General features: G+C 26.6%; 1 protein-coding gene across 1 annotated transcript in view; it reads left to right on the forward strand.

Annotated features, from left to right (window-relative positions):
• Window positions 1–17,734, forward strand: part of LOC111626669 — a 57,412-nt gene that overhangs the window by 31,394 nt on the left and 8,284 nt on the right. Inside the window, exons 2-3 of the mRNA XM_023370134.1 lie at window positions 7,978–8,682; window positions 17,258–17,687. Coding sequence (XP_023225902.1) covers window positions 7,978–8,682; window positions 17,258–17,687 — 1,135 coding nt within the window. The remainder of the gene's footprint in view (window positions 1–7,977; window positions 8,683–17,257; window positions 17,688–17,734) is intronic.

Consider the following 17,734-nt stretch of genomic DNA (forward strand, 5'->3'; position numbering starts at 1 on the left):
CAACAACCATTTGTCCAATTATGTAGCAAGATGCAGACCACAACCAGAAGCCTCACTTTTATATCTAACAATAACAACTAATGAATTACAGCAATTTACTTACAGATATTTGCATTTTTAAAAAGAATTGGGATTATAAGCAGTATCCTGCTTATAATCCTGGTAAATCCTGGAATATGGAACATTTCAGTACCCTGCAAAAGCTGTTGGGATAATGGGATGGGCTCAAAACATGAACTAGTTCTGTACAATATGGGATATCTGGTCATTTTACATTATAAGAATTGAATAAATAGATAATCAGTTTCTAAGTAATAATTATAGTAAAACTATCAAAGTAGAATTCAGTTAATTAAAATATAAGTCTATAACTAGACCAATAATAGACTTATAAAATGTTTTTATATGTAGATTAATACTCTTATTTGACAAGTTTCAACAATATGCATTTTAGACTGTTACATCTCTTTCTCTTTAATTAGTTTTAATAATTAAAAAAAATTTCTTTAAAAATATTTATTTTTATTATTCTTTTTTTATAATAATAAAGCGTTTGTATATATATATATATATATGTACTGTGTTGTAATACTACTATAAATTGTTTTACAATTCTAAAAAAGCAACGTTAAAACTACAACTTATATAAATAAGAAAAATAAAAGAGATCAATGACAATATCAATCAATTGACCAAATACACTCAATAACATTCACTTAACTTTGTTTTTTTTTTTTATAGATTTTAAGCATTATGTAACTAAACAATAGCATTTTTTTCTTTTTAAAAACTTTTAACATTAAAAAATTTTAATTTTGAAGTAGAATAAATTTTGTATTCACTCTATAATAAAGAAATTTTTTTAAAATAAGAAAGATGGAAAAGAAGGTTAAATTTTCTTTTTTTTCTTCTTACTATCTTAACAGATTTTTAAAATTAAATAACATTTATTCTCTATTTTTTTCCTCTTTCTCTCTTTTCCCTCATTATCATGTGGTTTTGTATATATATATATTTTTTTTTTATTTAAATTATCTTATTCTATCTTGCAATTTTTCTGATATTATTTCTTCTTACACATACTGTTAAATTACAGCAATATTTTCTATATGTCATCTATTTTCATGCCTTCGTTTCCTTATTTTCACAAGAATTACATGTTTCTTAAACATCTAAAATGCGTACCGTTGAAATTTATTAAATAAAAATGCTTCTATCCGTTAAAACATTTTAAAAATAAAGCATTTTTGTAAGTTTATTGCCGATCATTGGAATGTAAAGAGTTTCACAACCGAAGAACAGAAAATAAAGTAACAGTATAGTTCCAAATGCATAACTAATTAAATTAATTAATAATTAATGAATTTGGATGTTGTAACTGACAATGCACTTGCACTTCTGCAAGAATTGCAGATTTGAATCCTTCTCTAATGAGTATTTTTCTGGAAAAGTTAAAATTTAATTAAAAATTAATTCTAATTTACTAATTTGTTAATATTATTATCAAATGGCAATGTGTGCTATCTACAGTCCAAATATGCAAATCATTAATTTCATTTAATTAATCCAATTCTGACCCTGCGGTTTTTGGCATAATTATTTGGTGCTTTGTATCGGTAGTTCTTTCATTTAATTGTATCACTTGCTATTTCTGTTTTATCATTAAATTTTTTCTTATTTATTAAATTGCATATAAAGTAATGTGCGAAGAAGAAATTCAGAAAATTATTTAAATATAGTATCAAACAATGACTTTTTAACAAAATATAATTAATAATTCCCTTCGATTCCGAGAGTTTTAAATGGCAATTAACATCCAAAATGTAAATTATTATATTTAAATCATATGTCTGTTCAAAAATGAAATAATATTGCAGATGGAAAAAACGATTAGAAAGAAGTCTATACATTTCTCAGAAAAATGTCAGCTTATTTATCTGATATTATACTGTTTCTTCTTTAATTCTTTATTTTTAAATGCAAATGATTTTATTTTCGTATAAATAGATTAATAAGAAAGAAAAATTACAACAAAACAGAAATATACAGAGGAAATTTTATAATTAACAAAATAAAAACAAATAATCGGTTATGACCTTCTTCGTAATGAAAGATTTGATAAATTAATTTTTCTATATTTAATGTTTTTAAGTATGAAATTAACTACTGACTTAGTAATTTATATATCTTTATTATATTCCATTATGTATGTATTACAAGCAAAAATTTATTAAATTATTTAGCGATTCATAATAAATTTTAACTCAAGTCTTATTTTTGTCGGATCTGGTTATTAGTTGCAACTTTGCAAGTATAAGATACATTTAGAAATAAACTTTCTTAATATCATAAATCAGTATCAGGATAAAAAAGCAGGAATAAATATTTTTGTAGTAAGTAAAAATATTTTGACATTGCCATAAAAACTTCCACAAATTTTTTTCAAAGTTAAGCCCAATTGGTGAGAAATCGGAGGATCTGGAAAGTTGTCCTACATCTATTTGAAACCATCTGTAATTGTTGAAGAAAGTGTCTTCAACCTTTCCTGAAACAGCTATTTTCAATAGTAGTCAGCAGTAAAATAAATAGCAGGATTTCAAAATAAAGGAAATTTACCAGATTTTGAAATTAATAATGATGTAATAAACCCTTATGTTTGTATACCGCATTTGTTTGTGTACCAGGAATTGTCAACTGTTTGATATAGAGAGAAGTTTGTGATAGGAAGAATTTGGAATGAAGGAATTTCCTATACTGTGTGTGTATATTAATTTGTTTTACTATATAACAAAATCAATTAATTAAATAAAATATTTATTAAATCGAATTTTTACATTCAAAGTACTGTTTAAATAAGAGAATGATAATAAATTAAATGCAATAACATTCTTCTACTCAAAATATTAAGTTATTTTTGAATATGAATGAAAAATGAAGAGTTTAAGAAAGATAACTTGAACTGTTTGATAAATTGGAAGTGTAATTTTGATTGGTGCAGTGTGCCGTTTGATGTACATAATGTTTGTGTCCCCAAAATTTGTTCTAAGAACCTGAAAACAGATGGAATGTAAGATTTCAAAGAGCAGTTAATAAATCTTAATACAAACATTGATTCTGAGTCTTTTTTTGTTTGTAGTAATAGAATTAAGCTTAAGTAAATTAAAAAAAAAATTAATTACTAAGTTCTTTTGTATTTTTATATTTTCATCTTTTATAAATCAGTCTAATAATGTTCTTCATTAGTACATTATTTTAAAGAATAGGAATCACAGTTTATTAATAACTCTGTTATTTTAATTGTGAAGTTTGTCGAGATGTTATCTCCTTGTTTGCCATTTCACTCATTTCAATCTTCTTTTTTGACAGAGTATTTTGTGTCGCCAATTCTTTAGTAAGAATTATTGTTTAGGAGAGACTATTTGAAATCACAATGGTATACAGCATTACACTTAACTAAATTTAAAAAATAATAATAAATTATTTATTGTTTTGTTTACGATAGAATTTTCTGTTGAATATTTAATTTAAAACAGTAAATTAATCTACTTAAATTTGTTTTAACTCTAAAGCTTATGTATTGAATTTAAAAGGACTTTAATAAAAGAATATAAACTAGTATATTGTTTATATTTGAAAACATACTAACAATTCTATGTAATCTGCATTATAAGTTACTCAGATTTATCTTTAATTTGAGAAAAATTTAATATTAATTATCACTTGATGACGATTATCTAATTTAAAAATATTCAATAACGGAATATTATATTGTTTGGCTCAGAAAGTAAGTTAACTAAGATAGATTTTAAGAACAGGTGGGGTGTTGTAGATTGTTCAAACTGTTGGCATGTTTTTTGTTTAATTTATGTTTTGCGATAAAACATTAGAAGAAAAAACATTGGATTTTAATATTGAATATATGGTTTATGGCTCAAAATAATATACCAACTTGTTTTTTATTGTGTGTTGTTCATATTTTTTGTTTCGTGCTGAAATAGAACAGAATTCCAGCCCTTTGCAACACTCGTCACTTAAATATGATAAGCAAAAGAAAGGTAGAGGTTGTCCTAGAAAAGAATTAGAAGATCAGATAAATGGAGAAGAGGTGGAAATAGGATTTTTTTAAGGTCAGAAATCACTATTAGAATTGCAGTTTTACAACAAAATCAATTGTAAAACTTCAAGTAAGTCAAAATCTTGTATTTACAACTTTTTTGAATCAGCGAACATTTCGAGTAATGAAGAAGAATACATATCGGAAACACAGTTAAAATTAATAAATGTTAATTTTGGTAAAATAAACGATCACTCGAAGGAAATTAAAATATAACTTTGTTAAAATTTGATAAAGAAATCATTAAAAAAAAGGCATATTCTTTGATGTTGGTTAATTTGGGTAAAAGCCTCAAAAGAAAATATTTAATATAAAGATTAATTTGAATTAGACCAAATGAATTATGAATTATTAGCAAAAAATTTTAGAAATTTTATCTTTAAAAATACAAATTTTAAAAGTGAAGTACGTAAATTTATTAAAAACAAAAAAGAGAGAGAGAGAAAAAGCTTGAAAATTCTGGATTTTGAATTGGAGAATATAAAATCATTAACAATACATAATGCAAATAGTTTTTTGTTAAAATAACTTTGAAATTTTCTTTTAGTATTGAAACGTTTCTGGAAAAATAGAAGAGTTTGAATATTAATTATCATGATTTGTAAACAAACTAGAATAAGAAGGAAGAAGTTTATAACTATTGTTAAAAAGATAAAATGAGAAGGTAGGAAAACTGCACTTTGTGGTGATTATTTCTTAGAAGGAAATAAAATGTATATGATAGATATAAAAACAAAATTGTTTTCAAATTGATTGCTTTTTTAGATTAAGAGAAATTAATAATAGAACAAGAAAGAAATAATAACTATGCAGAATTTCTAAAGCATTTTGTAAATGTCCAACATAATATCAGTAAAACCAGGGATGTATCGTACCCATGAGAACTCCAATCTTGAGTCTTGTGTGAGCTCATTTCAAGAAAACTGGGATCCATCCTACTGAACTTCTTGCACTAAAATGCTCTTTGCAATCAGTCATTTTTTGGAAACCATCAATAGTAACTCATAGGTTAGAGCCAAAAAGTCATAAGGAGATGCACTTTCTTGGTTTATCAAAGTTCATGACAGCCATTCACTACCAAAGTATGTAGAGAACCACAGTACAAGCCTTCTTTATTCTGGCAGTAAAAGTGGACCCTGTCTTCCTTTACAGTCCACAAACATTATTCCAACTCTTATTTCTCCAACATTATCTACACATACTAGTAAATAGACTATATTGAGGAAGTCATAGTTTGTCACAGGTATTATCAAGACTTATTGAGCAACTGATTAAAAAGTATAAGGTCGGGAGTATAATCCATCTACAATATGAAATAATAGTAGTAGTAACCTTCAGTCAACAGTTGAAAGGAGTATATCATGAAATAGCCAGATCTACTGGCAGCAAACTTTGTTTCCAAAGAAACCACAAACTGTATGGAATTTTAAGAAACAATAAAGATTAATGTGACAATTTTTTTGGATTCTTAGAGTATACAAGGTTTTCCTGTATGATCAATAATTTGGAGCTGATCTTGAATACATTGGTGCCATGTTATGTTTATTACGAGCCTGATTGAAAGTAGATAAACAACTAATTAATTACAATTAATTTAAATATAAAATGAACAGTCAGATTTCTTTATTGAACTATTTAAGGCTAATTAATTATCAAGTAATTTGGCTAAAAGTAGACAGTTAAATTCTTGTTAAATTTAATAGTTAGAATTAATTTAATTTAATTTAAAATATTCTGGAAGAAAAAAAGGAATAATTAATTAGCTTTAAATAGCCTGATAAAGGAATCTGACTGTTTATTTGATATTTGAAGGAGCAGGAGCAGACTTTGAAAATGCCCATTCATCTACGGCATAAGTTCCTTATGCCTCTGTTGAACAAATACTAGTAGATTTGTGAAGGAGGCTACTTCATTGTGTTCAATCTTTAGTCATTCCATGCAGAAAGGGTTGATCATTTAAATATTTTAGTTTATATTTTAATACTTGAAGATGATGCTGATCTGGCTTCAAATATAAATGTTCTTTGTCTCCATGTTTAACTTTACCATCAGATACAAAAAACTTAATAGTATACCACCAGATTTTGTAGGAAAAATAAAATGATAAGATGTTTACTGAAAGCAGAGATCTATGAAGAAAGGAGATTCCAAAAATTAATTTGAAATATTTTGGGATCAGCTTTTCAAATTACTGTAACAATGATGATGGCGCCATTTCTGTTTATTTCCACAAGTAAATTTGAGAAAGTAATGGTTTTAAATGTTGATTTTTAAATTTCCTCATATAATCATGATTACCACAACTGATTTATCATCTTCCTTTTCTTTCTTATCAGTTTACATTTGAAATCTTTGGTTACAATGCAGTGAGGAATTATCCAGTTGAGTTGAAATAAAGAGTTTGATTTAATTTGGATTTATATTTTGTATTGTTTTGCTAGCCATACCAGTCAATATATTGCACTTTGACTTTTAGAGATTAACAGTATAACCCAATAGAATTTAGCTTTGTAATAAATCAAATGCATGTGACAGTCTTGATCATTGTTTTAGTCTGCAACTTGATACGCTTCATGTACATATGCTTCTTTCATAAATCATAATTTTTTGTTTTGCTTCTCTCCAAGTAATTTTTCAGCTTTCAGTTTCATTAATTATGCATGATTTATTATTGATTGAGATAAAACAGGTATATATATATATATATGTGTGTGTGTTTTAGTAAAGTTATTTTCAAATATTTAAAATTTAAATGTTTCTTATGTAATTGTAAAGATAGAAAACTGCAAACTGGAGAAGTTTTAATAAAAGTAATCAAATGTATAAATATTTTTAAATGAAATTTTATTTGCTTAAATCTTTTTGATGTTATCTCCTGTATTACATGGATTTTTTAATTACTTTTCTGACTGACTCTGTTTTACAGAAAGTATATCAATCTGTCAAAAAATGACCCCCTCAAATTTATGGATTCAGAGGAACTCAAAATGTCAAGAAATGCAAAAAAATTTGGGGGAGTTTTCTGTATGTATGGATGTTAGTGTGTTTGGGGAGCATTATTTTTTTTTTGCCCTCTTTGAAGCTTAATAACTTCTGTGCTTTTTGTTGAAGATTTCTGAAATTTTGCAGGGATGTTTGCGTATTAGGAGGATTGATGCTATTAAATTTTGGTGGTTAAAGGTCAATGGGATGGAGAGGTACGGGGTGCCACGTGTCGTATTGAGAGTAGGGTTGGACTTAATGACGATTTACTTGTTATTAGTATTTACAATTTTTTTATAAAATTTTCATCCCTGCCTTCAAAATTAAGCTTTTTGCTATTTTATGATAATTAAAAATGTAAAAAATTTTTATAACAAAATACCATAACAGATGCCACCACACACAGTTTTAAATGTCACCAGGAAAGTTAAGCAACTCGTTGCTGGATTTTATATTATTAAATTAAATAAGAACCAAATAGTCTGCAGGATTATACTGGGCTATAATATGACTACTATTAGTAATTAAATCTTAGGTAATTTTGCCTAGAGGTAGGCATTAGGTGCCATCTCTTGGCAAAATTAATTTAATTATTAATAGTAGCTCAATAGAATCTTGCAGATAATCAAAAATTGGGTTATTGGACATTTGTATTTAAATAAAAGTTTTGTTAATGTTGTTTATTTCATCACTGTTAATTTTTCTTTCCAAATTTTGTTTCATTCAGGAATTATTTAATATATTGTTATTTCAGAAATTTATTCAGATGATACAGAGCAAAATTTACATTTAATTTATCAAAAAGTAGAATGTTTTTAAATATTGCATATGTACTAAATTATTTATATATGTCTCTGTGTATTTTTTTTTTTTTTTATTAGACTGACGATGAAGAAGGTGGTAATATTATACTGGAGAATCCAGGAGATCTTTTATGTCCAGTGAAGAATTTTCGCATGTATCTAGCCCGGTTAAATCCAGCCTGTGATGCCTTGTTTCAGCGACCAAAGGATCGAATTTCCAAACAGGACTTGTGTTGGTACGTTAATTCGCCAGTGGGAAAGAACATGCTTGCCACGATGATGTCTACAATTTCCAAATGTGCTGGTCTGAGTCGTGTTTATACAAACATAAGAATTCGAGCCACGATGTATTCTGAAGCACAAGAAAATGGTTGCATTTCGTGTGAAGTTTCGCCAATTAAAAATGTGACTGACGTGAACAGATCACACAATATATCAAATGAAATGGGCAATGATGGTTATGAAATACCAGCAGAGAGTATTGCACTACTTAGCAACAATGTGGTTGGTAATGCCAGGAATAATTCTTGTACTATTCAGGTATCAGAAGACAAATCTCTTCTTGTAACCAATCCTCAGGAATTTGTCAAATCCTCAGCATCATCTAGTATGATCAAAATTTCTTCCACAACATCCTTATCAGTGTTTCCAGTTGCCTTGAGTCGAGCATGTCCAGATTCAACACAATCTTCTTCAGATATGCAACATTTAGACAAAGTTACACAGTCTTCCACTTTGCAGGGATTAAATAGAAATCAGATGTGTTCATCTTCAGAAATCAAAGTAAGTATTTTATTATTTTTATATATTTAACTAGAAATAATAACAATTAAAAACGTATAAATATAATTAAAAAATTACAATTAGTTACCTCAATTGCTCGCTCAATATTACTAAACAAGAATAAAATATAATTGACAGAAATTTACAAGAAATTTAAAAAATTGAGTATTTTCAGCTGTTTACAATCAAACTTTTTCAAGAAAACTATTGAATGGAATAGGATTTATTTAAATATAACAGAAACAAAAAACTATTGAAGTGTATTTTTGGTGTTATCGGAAGTGCATTTCATAAAGTTGATTGCTACAGTCTTTATGTATTTGAGCATTAATCAGTCAAGCTTATTGAACAGAATAGATTTAAATTTATCCTGTTCAAAGCTTAAATCTTAATAAAAATGTCAGGACAACTAATATCATTTAAAATTCACAGAAATAGAAAAACAAACACTAAAAAAAATCTTCAAATTTCATTTGTTTTTACGTCTCAGGAACATAAAGTTTCTTGGTGGAATTAACCTTTATCTGAGGCTTTCATCTGCTTTAAATAAAAGCCAACTCTGCTGACAGACTTTATGTTCTTGACGTGTGAAGAGTTTTAGTGTGTTTTCCCCTTCCCTATTTTTGTGAATTCTAAAATTGATAAATTTGAAACCATTTTTAAAGTTAATAAAATTTATGCTCTTAAATTATATTTTCATACTTAGAACAAAGTTATAATTTACGAGTAAAGAAGTAATCGTTAAAGTTTAGTTTTATTCTAGCAATAATTAGATAAAAATTCTTTTATAACTTTTTAAACAATTTTGTAATTTTAATTACAGTTTTTTTTTTTTTAAAGAATCTTTCAAACTTCGAAAATGTATTTAAAGTTTAAAAAACGAAAATAAATCAAACGTAGAAAATTTCTGATTAACTTGATTAATTACAATGCGTTGGATTTGTTCCAGAAATTAATTAAAATCGTCCTTTTCTAATTTAATGTTTATCACATATAAAAGTTGAATTATTTAGAATAACAACAGCTTTTCTTAAGTTGATCCGCAGAGAATTAATATATCAATCAAAGATAGAAAATTAATTACGTTAGAATAATATAAATACGCTCGATTATAAAACAAAATTCTTTGATTTAATTATAAAAATTTTGATTGTCGTTAAGTATTAATGCTTTCAATTATAAAATTAATTATCTTAGGATAATAGAAATAGAAATAATTAAAATATAAGAGAGAAAAGAATAGAAATAATTAAAATATAAGAGAGAAAAGAATAGAAAATAAATTATTTAAAATTCTCGTAAAAATTGAAGTATCGAGATCTGCGGAAAGTGAGAATTTCTTTGGAGTAAGTGCTTAGAATACTTAGTATTTCTTTGGAATAAGAAAAAAAAAGGATTAGAATTTAATATATAAAATCTAATAGATAGTTTCCTTATTAAAACAATATAAAAGTAAAATAAATTAAATAATAAATTATATACGAAAGAATGCACTTTGATAATTCTGTGTAGTTGAGATTGATAGTTTTATATATCAGCTATTTGAAACCGGAGATTGTTAATTAATGTTAAAACAGAGCGGCTTGTTTAAATATTTTTGGCATTGAAAACATTATTTTGTCTGTCGTAAAATTCTAAATTAGTTATTTGACATTTAAAATAATAAAATTAATTGTAACTTATCCATAGTATATACATTGTCGTTTCATAGACTTAAATATTAAGATTGTATAAATAGATTTAATTAGTTAATTTGTTAAAAATTTATAAGTTTGTATTTTTAAGTTTCGTAGATAAATATTGACCAAGTTTACACATTAATTTTTCTTGTGTACAAACAGTTAAATTTATCATTTAAAACTATCACATTGTTAAAAGAATATAAATGAATAAACGGATGTAATTTAAATGTTTTCCTATCTGAAATATTTATTGAAGTATAGCTAATGAAGTTTACCAAGTTTTGTTTTATTAATTGTCGAGTTTTATTTTAAAACATCGATCAAACTATTGATTTATTTGAATAAAAAGTATTTAATGCTCTTACTTTAATCTTTCTGTACTTGTAATTGTTTAAAAACTGTAATATCTAATATCTTTTTTGGCTAAACAAATTCAAATTTTGCATATTTTATACCATTTTTTGTTCATTGTTCTTGAATAAAATAAAGAGGTTATTTAATGTGGTTTAAGAATTTGTTCGAAGGTCACCCATTTATTCTGTGTACAGTTTTTGACCCACTATTATGTATGATCTACCTTAATTACATGTACAATTATTTGTGGACAACCCTGACATAAAAAATTTCCGCACATATTTTTTTAACTGATATTAATTTACGACTAAAAAGTAGGCTTATAAGAACAAATTATAGTGCAACTAATACCACTAAAAAAAGTAATTTATTTAGACTGTACCATTCTTAAACTGTACATGTAATGAATGGTCGGTTCCTGATATATACAGTAAAATCTCTAATAAAAACAAAAATTGAACATTAATTGAACATTACAAAATGAAAAAATGACTAAAAATTGCATATAATATAACATTTTATGCTCATTCAGATAAAATCAGTAATGGGACATTAAAAATATGCATGTATACATGCAAATTTTTTTATGTTTCATTAGTAAAGCTTTCATTTCAAGCTCAAATTATATAAAATTTATGATGTGCATTCTAAGTATGTTTAGAGTATACTTAAATACTTTTATGCATAATTTACTTATATATTTAGATTTAAAACCCAAGTACATTCAAACTTATTTTAAGATATTTAATGTTGTTCTTTTAAGAATAACTGCGGACACCACCCAACTTTGTCTTATCGAGATAGAATTAAGGTGGAGCATTGTGCTTTTATAATTAAGAAATTTTAATTAGTATTAGTACATGTAAATTATCTTTTGCTCTATTTAACTAGAACACTGATACGTATTCAAATGTGTATGGATTTGTGTGTGTGTGTGTGTGAGAGAGAGAGAGAGAGAAAGAGTATGCATGCGTGATCAGAAGAAAAAGTTGCTGGTCACACAAGAAAGGAATCCTTACATTTGTCAGCCACATAGAGATGATCTTTACACTTTCTGGTCACAAACAGGAGATCCTTACATTTGCTCAGTGTTGATTGTTTTGTTCTCATGTTTTTTTGTTTTTGGTGCCTTTTTTTTTTTAGGCATGAACAGTGTTTTATTTTTTCTACCTAAATTCTGTTTGGCACACTCAGTCGCATCAGGGAGCATGTACTGTACTGTACATTGTCATTTTGACCCCACTGTATCTTGAAAACAGTCATATACCTCCATTTTTTTATTACAGTTTTTGGATTCCTCATCCCAATTAATGGAAAATGGCAAAATTTAATCAAAATCGATCAAATTTTGAGATTGAATGCAATTTTGTAAGCCACATAGAAAAGACTTCGCTAATGCTCCACCTCAATTAGTCCTTGCCGATAAGTGATTAAAACTTGAAAATACTTGGTTTTTGATAAATAAATATTAATCTAAATTTGAAACAGATTTTATTGAAATAGGTTATTCATTCATACATACATACATTAACTTGACAATCATTTTAGCTCAAAAACTGTTGAAAAACAAACTCAAATCCACATTCCAGGAAACCACTGGTATAAAGTAATACAAATAATTTCAACCATACCCTATGTAGAACTAATTGAATCTATCAGTTCTACATGATATATCGGGCACCTGTCCTTTGCCATCCTGTCTCCTCCATTGTTGAATCCATGATGGGCTTGAAAAAAAAGCCACCTTAGTAAAAGTAATATGTAACTAAATGAGCATATTTGCATTGCCATTATAATTTTTTAGTCAAATCATACACATTTCTGTTTTTTAATTAATACTTAGTGCTCTAGAAAAAATTTGGGAATATTATTGCTCTCTTCAGTCAGATTACCTATTTTATTTTGAACTTTACATCAAATTAATTTCACAACATAAAATTTTATATTTTATAAAAACAGAATACTGAGATGAATAGCAAGCACTAAAAGGGGTTAGTCATGTCTGTAAGTGCACACTGGAACACTGGACTATTTAGATCAAAGTACATTTAGCTTGAAAGTTCCCGCTTGTATGTGTGCATCTTTGGCAGGTTTGAGAAAAATTGGGATGACAGATACATTAAGGATTTTTCACATTTTCTAAAGATGTTCATGGTTAGTTTAGATAAAAGAAAAACTGTTTTATGACTCATAATTATGAGTTAAAATCAGCAGAAAATATATCATTGAATAACCCACATTTGGTTTCAATTAACTTTTAAACTTGTGAGTTATTCCCATAAAATTTCAGCACTAAAAATTTTGGCTTCCAGAAGTAAACAGTTATCTTGTTTGTTTATTTAATTATTCAGCTTTCTGTACATAATAAACAAGTTTTAAATGAAAAAAAAAAAATGTTTTGATGGATTGATTAAAATTCTTATTGTTTATTTCTTTTGTAATATATTGTATATTTAATTATTATTTTTCATTATAATTTATATCAGTATGAACGTATATATAGTATATATCTGTAAAGGAACAGTAATAATGTAACCAATGTCACTAAGAACAGCTTTTAAATGTTTATTTTGGGGCACAGCCAAATCAGTGTTGATAATTATTCTAATTCTGGCATCTATTGTAAATGCTATTTATAACAAATGCTTGTTTATTTACATTTTAAACCTTTAAAAAATATATTTAATATATTTTTGGCAATATGATAGATAGTGTATATATGTATATATGTATGTGCATACATGTAAACTATATATTTTAAATGATTCTAAAATTATTCATTTTATTTTTAAAAATTTAATCAAGTATTTTTTTGTCTACAGATGGATATCAGCATTGATAGCAGTGCCAAACCTGATACTCAGATTTACAAAGCACCACCTAAACTTACTGCACCACCACACATAATAACACTCGACTCATTCCGTTTCGGAAGAATGTCCAGAAAAATGTCCTGGGATGAAGTCGCACAAAGAAGTAAACTGCAGACCATGTGGGCAGTGAAACTCTTTCGAGGTATATACATATACATACACATAAAAAAAAAATTTTAAGTATGTGTACAGGTATTTCTTGTATCTGATATATTTCATTCTTCAGGCTGTCAGCTTGGGTGATTTGTTTCAAATAGATGACCTGAAATTTATATTTGTGACTAAATCCTTATTTTGACAATGAATGACAAAATAGGTGATATCAATTTTTATGTATTTGAAGTGGTTGTTGTTAGAAGAAAAGGGCAATTTTAATTCTCTGATAGTTTCTCTCAGAACCATTTGTTTTGTCTATACTCACCACCTGCTATCTTAAACTAAAAAATGTTCTGCGCATGTGCTGCACAAATGTATTCAAGATAATTTAATGACACATTTCATATATTGGCTTCTCTTTTTCATGTTTTTCAAAATATTGTAACAGAGATTAGTCGGTATCTGATTATTTTTTAAATTCTTGTCTTTCTTGGAGTACTCGGGTTGTTATTGATGGAAAAGTAGCCATTACAGTTGACTTACAAAACAGTGCCATATGCCTTGGCCATAACCACAGAAATGCTATAAAATCAATATTTTATAATAGAAAATTTCTTAAATCAAAACAAACAAGAAAGTATACTTAAAATATTAAAATTATATTGAATTTAAATTTATTTCATTTTGTTTATGTTTGAAATATTAGAAACTAGTTTATGTGCAGGATAGTGATGATACATAAAATCCTGCAAGAAGAGAACATTTTTTGGAGTTTCAAGATGAGTGATGAGTGTAGAAAGTATTCATTAAGATGTGCTTTTATATCATTCCTTAAACATAATCGTTCACATTGTCAGTGCATTAATTTTTTTATTATATCAATACAGTGTTTGAAAATGGAGAAATCAATANTAAAATGACATATACAAATGGAAATTTAAAGAACTTAAGCAGTCAAGAAAGTTTACGTAAAAGAAAATCTATTAAACATAAGTAATATTTAACCAGTGTTAGCTAGATGAGTGAGAAGATACAGGCATCAGCCTGTTGTTCTCTATTCTTTATCATCTGGTAATCTCCATTATATGGATCAGCCGAATTTATAATTGATGTGAAAGATAAGACCCTCTTAGTATCTGCAAAATATAAATAGTTAAAAAAATTACTTCACTACTTTATTAATTATATAATGTTGAATGAAATAGTTTTTTTTTTAATAGAAAAATTACCTGTTGATTAAAATTTATAATATATTTTATTTTGCTACTAATTATGCTTATGATATTATGTGGACTTTCACTTTTTGACTATGTGCTATATAATGTAATTGTTTAACTAATACGAATAGAATATTACATAAAACAAAGTACAAGTATGAAAATTAAATCTATAGAAATAAAAGAATTATATTTACAAAACTAGCATAATTCATTTTTACTTTATTAAAATAATAAGTGGAAAAATAAAATAAAACAAAAATTAATTAATGTCTGTATATAGTTAATTAGATTGGTTTAAAATAAAATAATTTTCAGTAAACTGAAATTTTTTAATGAAATTAATCCACAATTAAATTGTCATATGAATGATTGACGGTATATTGTTCTATTGCTAATGACAAATTAGTTGTTGAACTTTACTAAAGAGGGACTTCAAGACACAACTATTGTCGATATTTTGTTGTTCAAACTTGTGTGTTTGCTTTATTTAACAAAATCTCAACTTGTTGGCATCCTTAGTTCAACAAGTTGTGTGTTGCAGAAAATCTAATCTCTCGGATTTTTGCTCGTTATACCAAGACGATCAAAGATGAGATTGGAATTGCATGTTAGATCATATTCCAGCACATTGATGTAAATATCCGAATCGTCGGCAAATATTGTCAATCTGTTTTTGGGTTCAACAAAATGCCTGCAATAGTCGTTATTGTGTAAACCAGTCTTTAAGCATCAGTTACTAATCTCTTCTTCTTTGACAATGAAGTTACCTATTCTGGCCTTAAAATCAATCTGTTACCTATAAGATTTTAATCTGAAAATTTTTAATATACATTGTACTCTAAAGAATTTGAAACTTCAAGATTACATTTATTAATTCTGCTAAAAGTAGTGATTTCTGTGAATAATCAATATCAATTTTATATCCTTAATAATAATTGTTACATTTATATACTTTTGTGTAGCTTATAATTCTAAATTTAATTAATATATATATATTTTAATAGGAAATTTATCATCATTATTGGAAAGATTCATTTCCTAATCACATATTAATTCTATAATTGGCTACTGTAGAAGCAAATGCAAATATCAAGTAATTTAAGATAAATATATCTCAAGTTGAATGTGAATTGTTTAATAATTGAATTTTAGAACTTTATTTTTAACAATTCAAGTGTTTAAAATTGCTCCTATTCTTAGACGATTTCAATGTTCAGTGTGTTTCAGGAAGATAATAATCTGAAATCACTTTAAATGTCTTCCATTTACTAATATTACAGTTTTAGTAGTTAGGAAAAGAACTATAAAATTAATTTACTTCTGATATTATATTGAAATATTGTAAATGTATTAATGTATATATTTTATTGATTTGTTTTTTATGTTCCGTTTTAATGAGCGCTATAAACATTTAGCTCTTAACTCAATTTTAAAATACATAAAATACAAAAGTACAGTGCAGTACAGATATACATATGTATAGAGCATACATTAGGTACATTTCAGTATGCATCAGTCTCAGCCATAACTAATATACCAGTGAACAGTTGAATAATCTTTTACTGGAACATCTGGTGACCTAACAAGATGACAGAAGCAAACAGCACTATATTGTCATTTGCAGACTTATTTCATCAAAATATCTTCACGAATATTAATAATGGTGTTAAGGATATAATCGTGGTAGCAGCCTTATTGTTTCATCAGAGTTTACCATGTCCAAGGTCTAATGAATGCAATGCACATCAGCTGCTGCAGTTTACCAATGCACTATTTGATGCATACTATAATGTATCCATTGAAATTTAGACTTTAGAGGTATCAGTGATATTGTTATTCTCATTAAAGATACTCTACTTATCTAATGTCTTACACAATTTCTTCAGACATTTGTCATTAAAGAGTAGTTTACATTTCTCACAGCTTTCCATTATATATCAGAAGTAATCTAAATTTGTATTTAATACTGTAACATTGTTAGAACAAAATGTAATGTGAAAAAAAGTATGTATGAAATAATAAAAGTGTACACAAAATAAAAATATTGATATTATTTTTTATGCATAAAATACAAACAGATAGTGAGTGCTACCGATGAAAGAAAAAAGTAGTCACCGTTTCTACTTTAAATGAATTAAACAGTCTTCTTCAATTTAATTTACTAGTTATTGTTGTATTTAAATTAAACATAACAATAATTTAGATGATTAATTTTGAAGCAATAAACTGCATAAAATCATTTGCATTGAGGTACGATGATACAGTTAATGTTCATTAAAATTATAATGCTATTTTAATTAAATAAATAGATTTTACAAAATTAAAAAAATATTTAATTTTACAATTTCAGTCTCAAAATGAACAGTCTGATAATACGAAGATTTGTACAAATGTTTTTAATCAACACGAGCATATCAACAAATGTGCAACTTGCAATACAATACTCAAAAATCAAGGAGGAATACTTTTGACAGCCGGTCGATTAGGGAAAAGATTATTTTGTTCCACGGGTTGCCTCGGTCAGTGGGTTTCTCAGGATAACAACAAATCTATTTCTACATCCTCATCATCATCTTCGTCGTCATCGTCATTGCCAACGTGCGATTATTGTCAAATAAAACAGACACCAAAATATCATTTGATTGGGGATAATGGCGTCGTCCAGAAGTTTTGTTCTAGTAATTGTATGGTTCATTATAAAAATTCGCCAATTAATGGTCATTATGGAACAGTGCCATGGTGTACAGAAAGTGATAAGTCCTCATATCTTTCTGACTCAGGTATTTCAGATATTCTGTTTTAAAATAATTAAATATTTATTTTATTT

Source organism: Centruroides sculpturatus, unplaced genomic scaffold, assembly GCF_000671375.1.
Source record: "Centruroides sculpturatus isolate CEXI.00-Female unplaced genomic scaffold, Cexi_2.0 scaffold490, whole genome shotgun sequence".
NCBI classification, from domain to species: Eukaryota; Metazoa; Arthropoda; class Arachnida; order Scorpiones; family Buthidae; genus Centruroides; species Centruroides sculpturatus.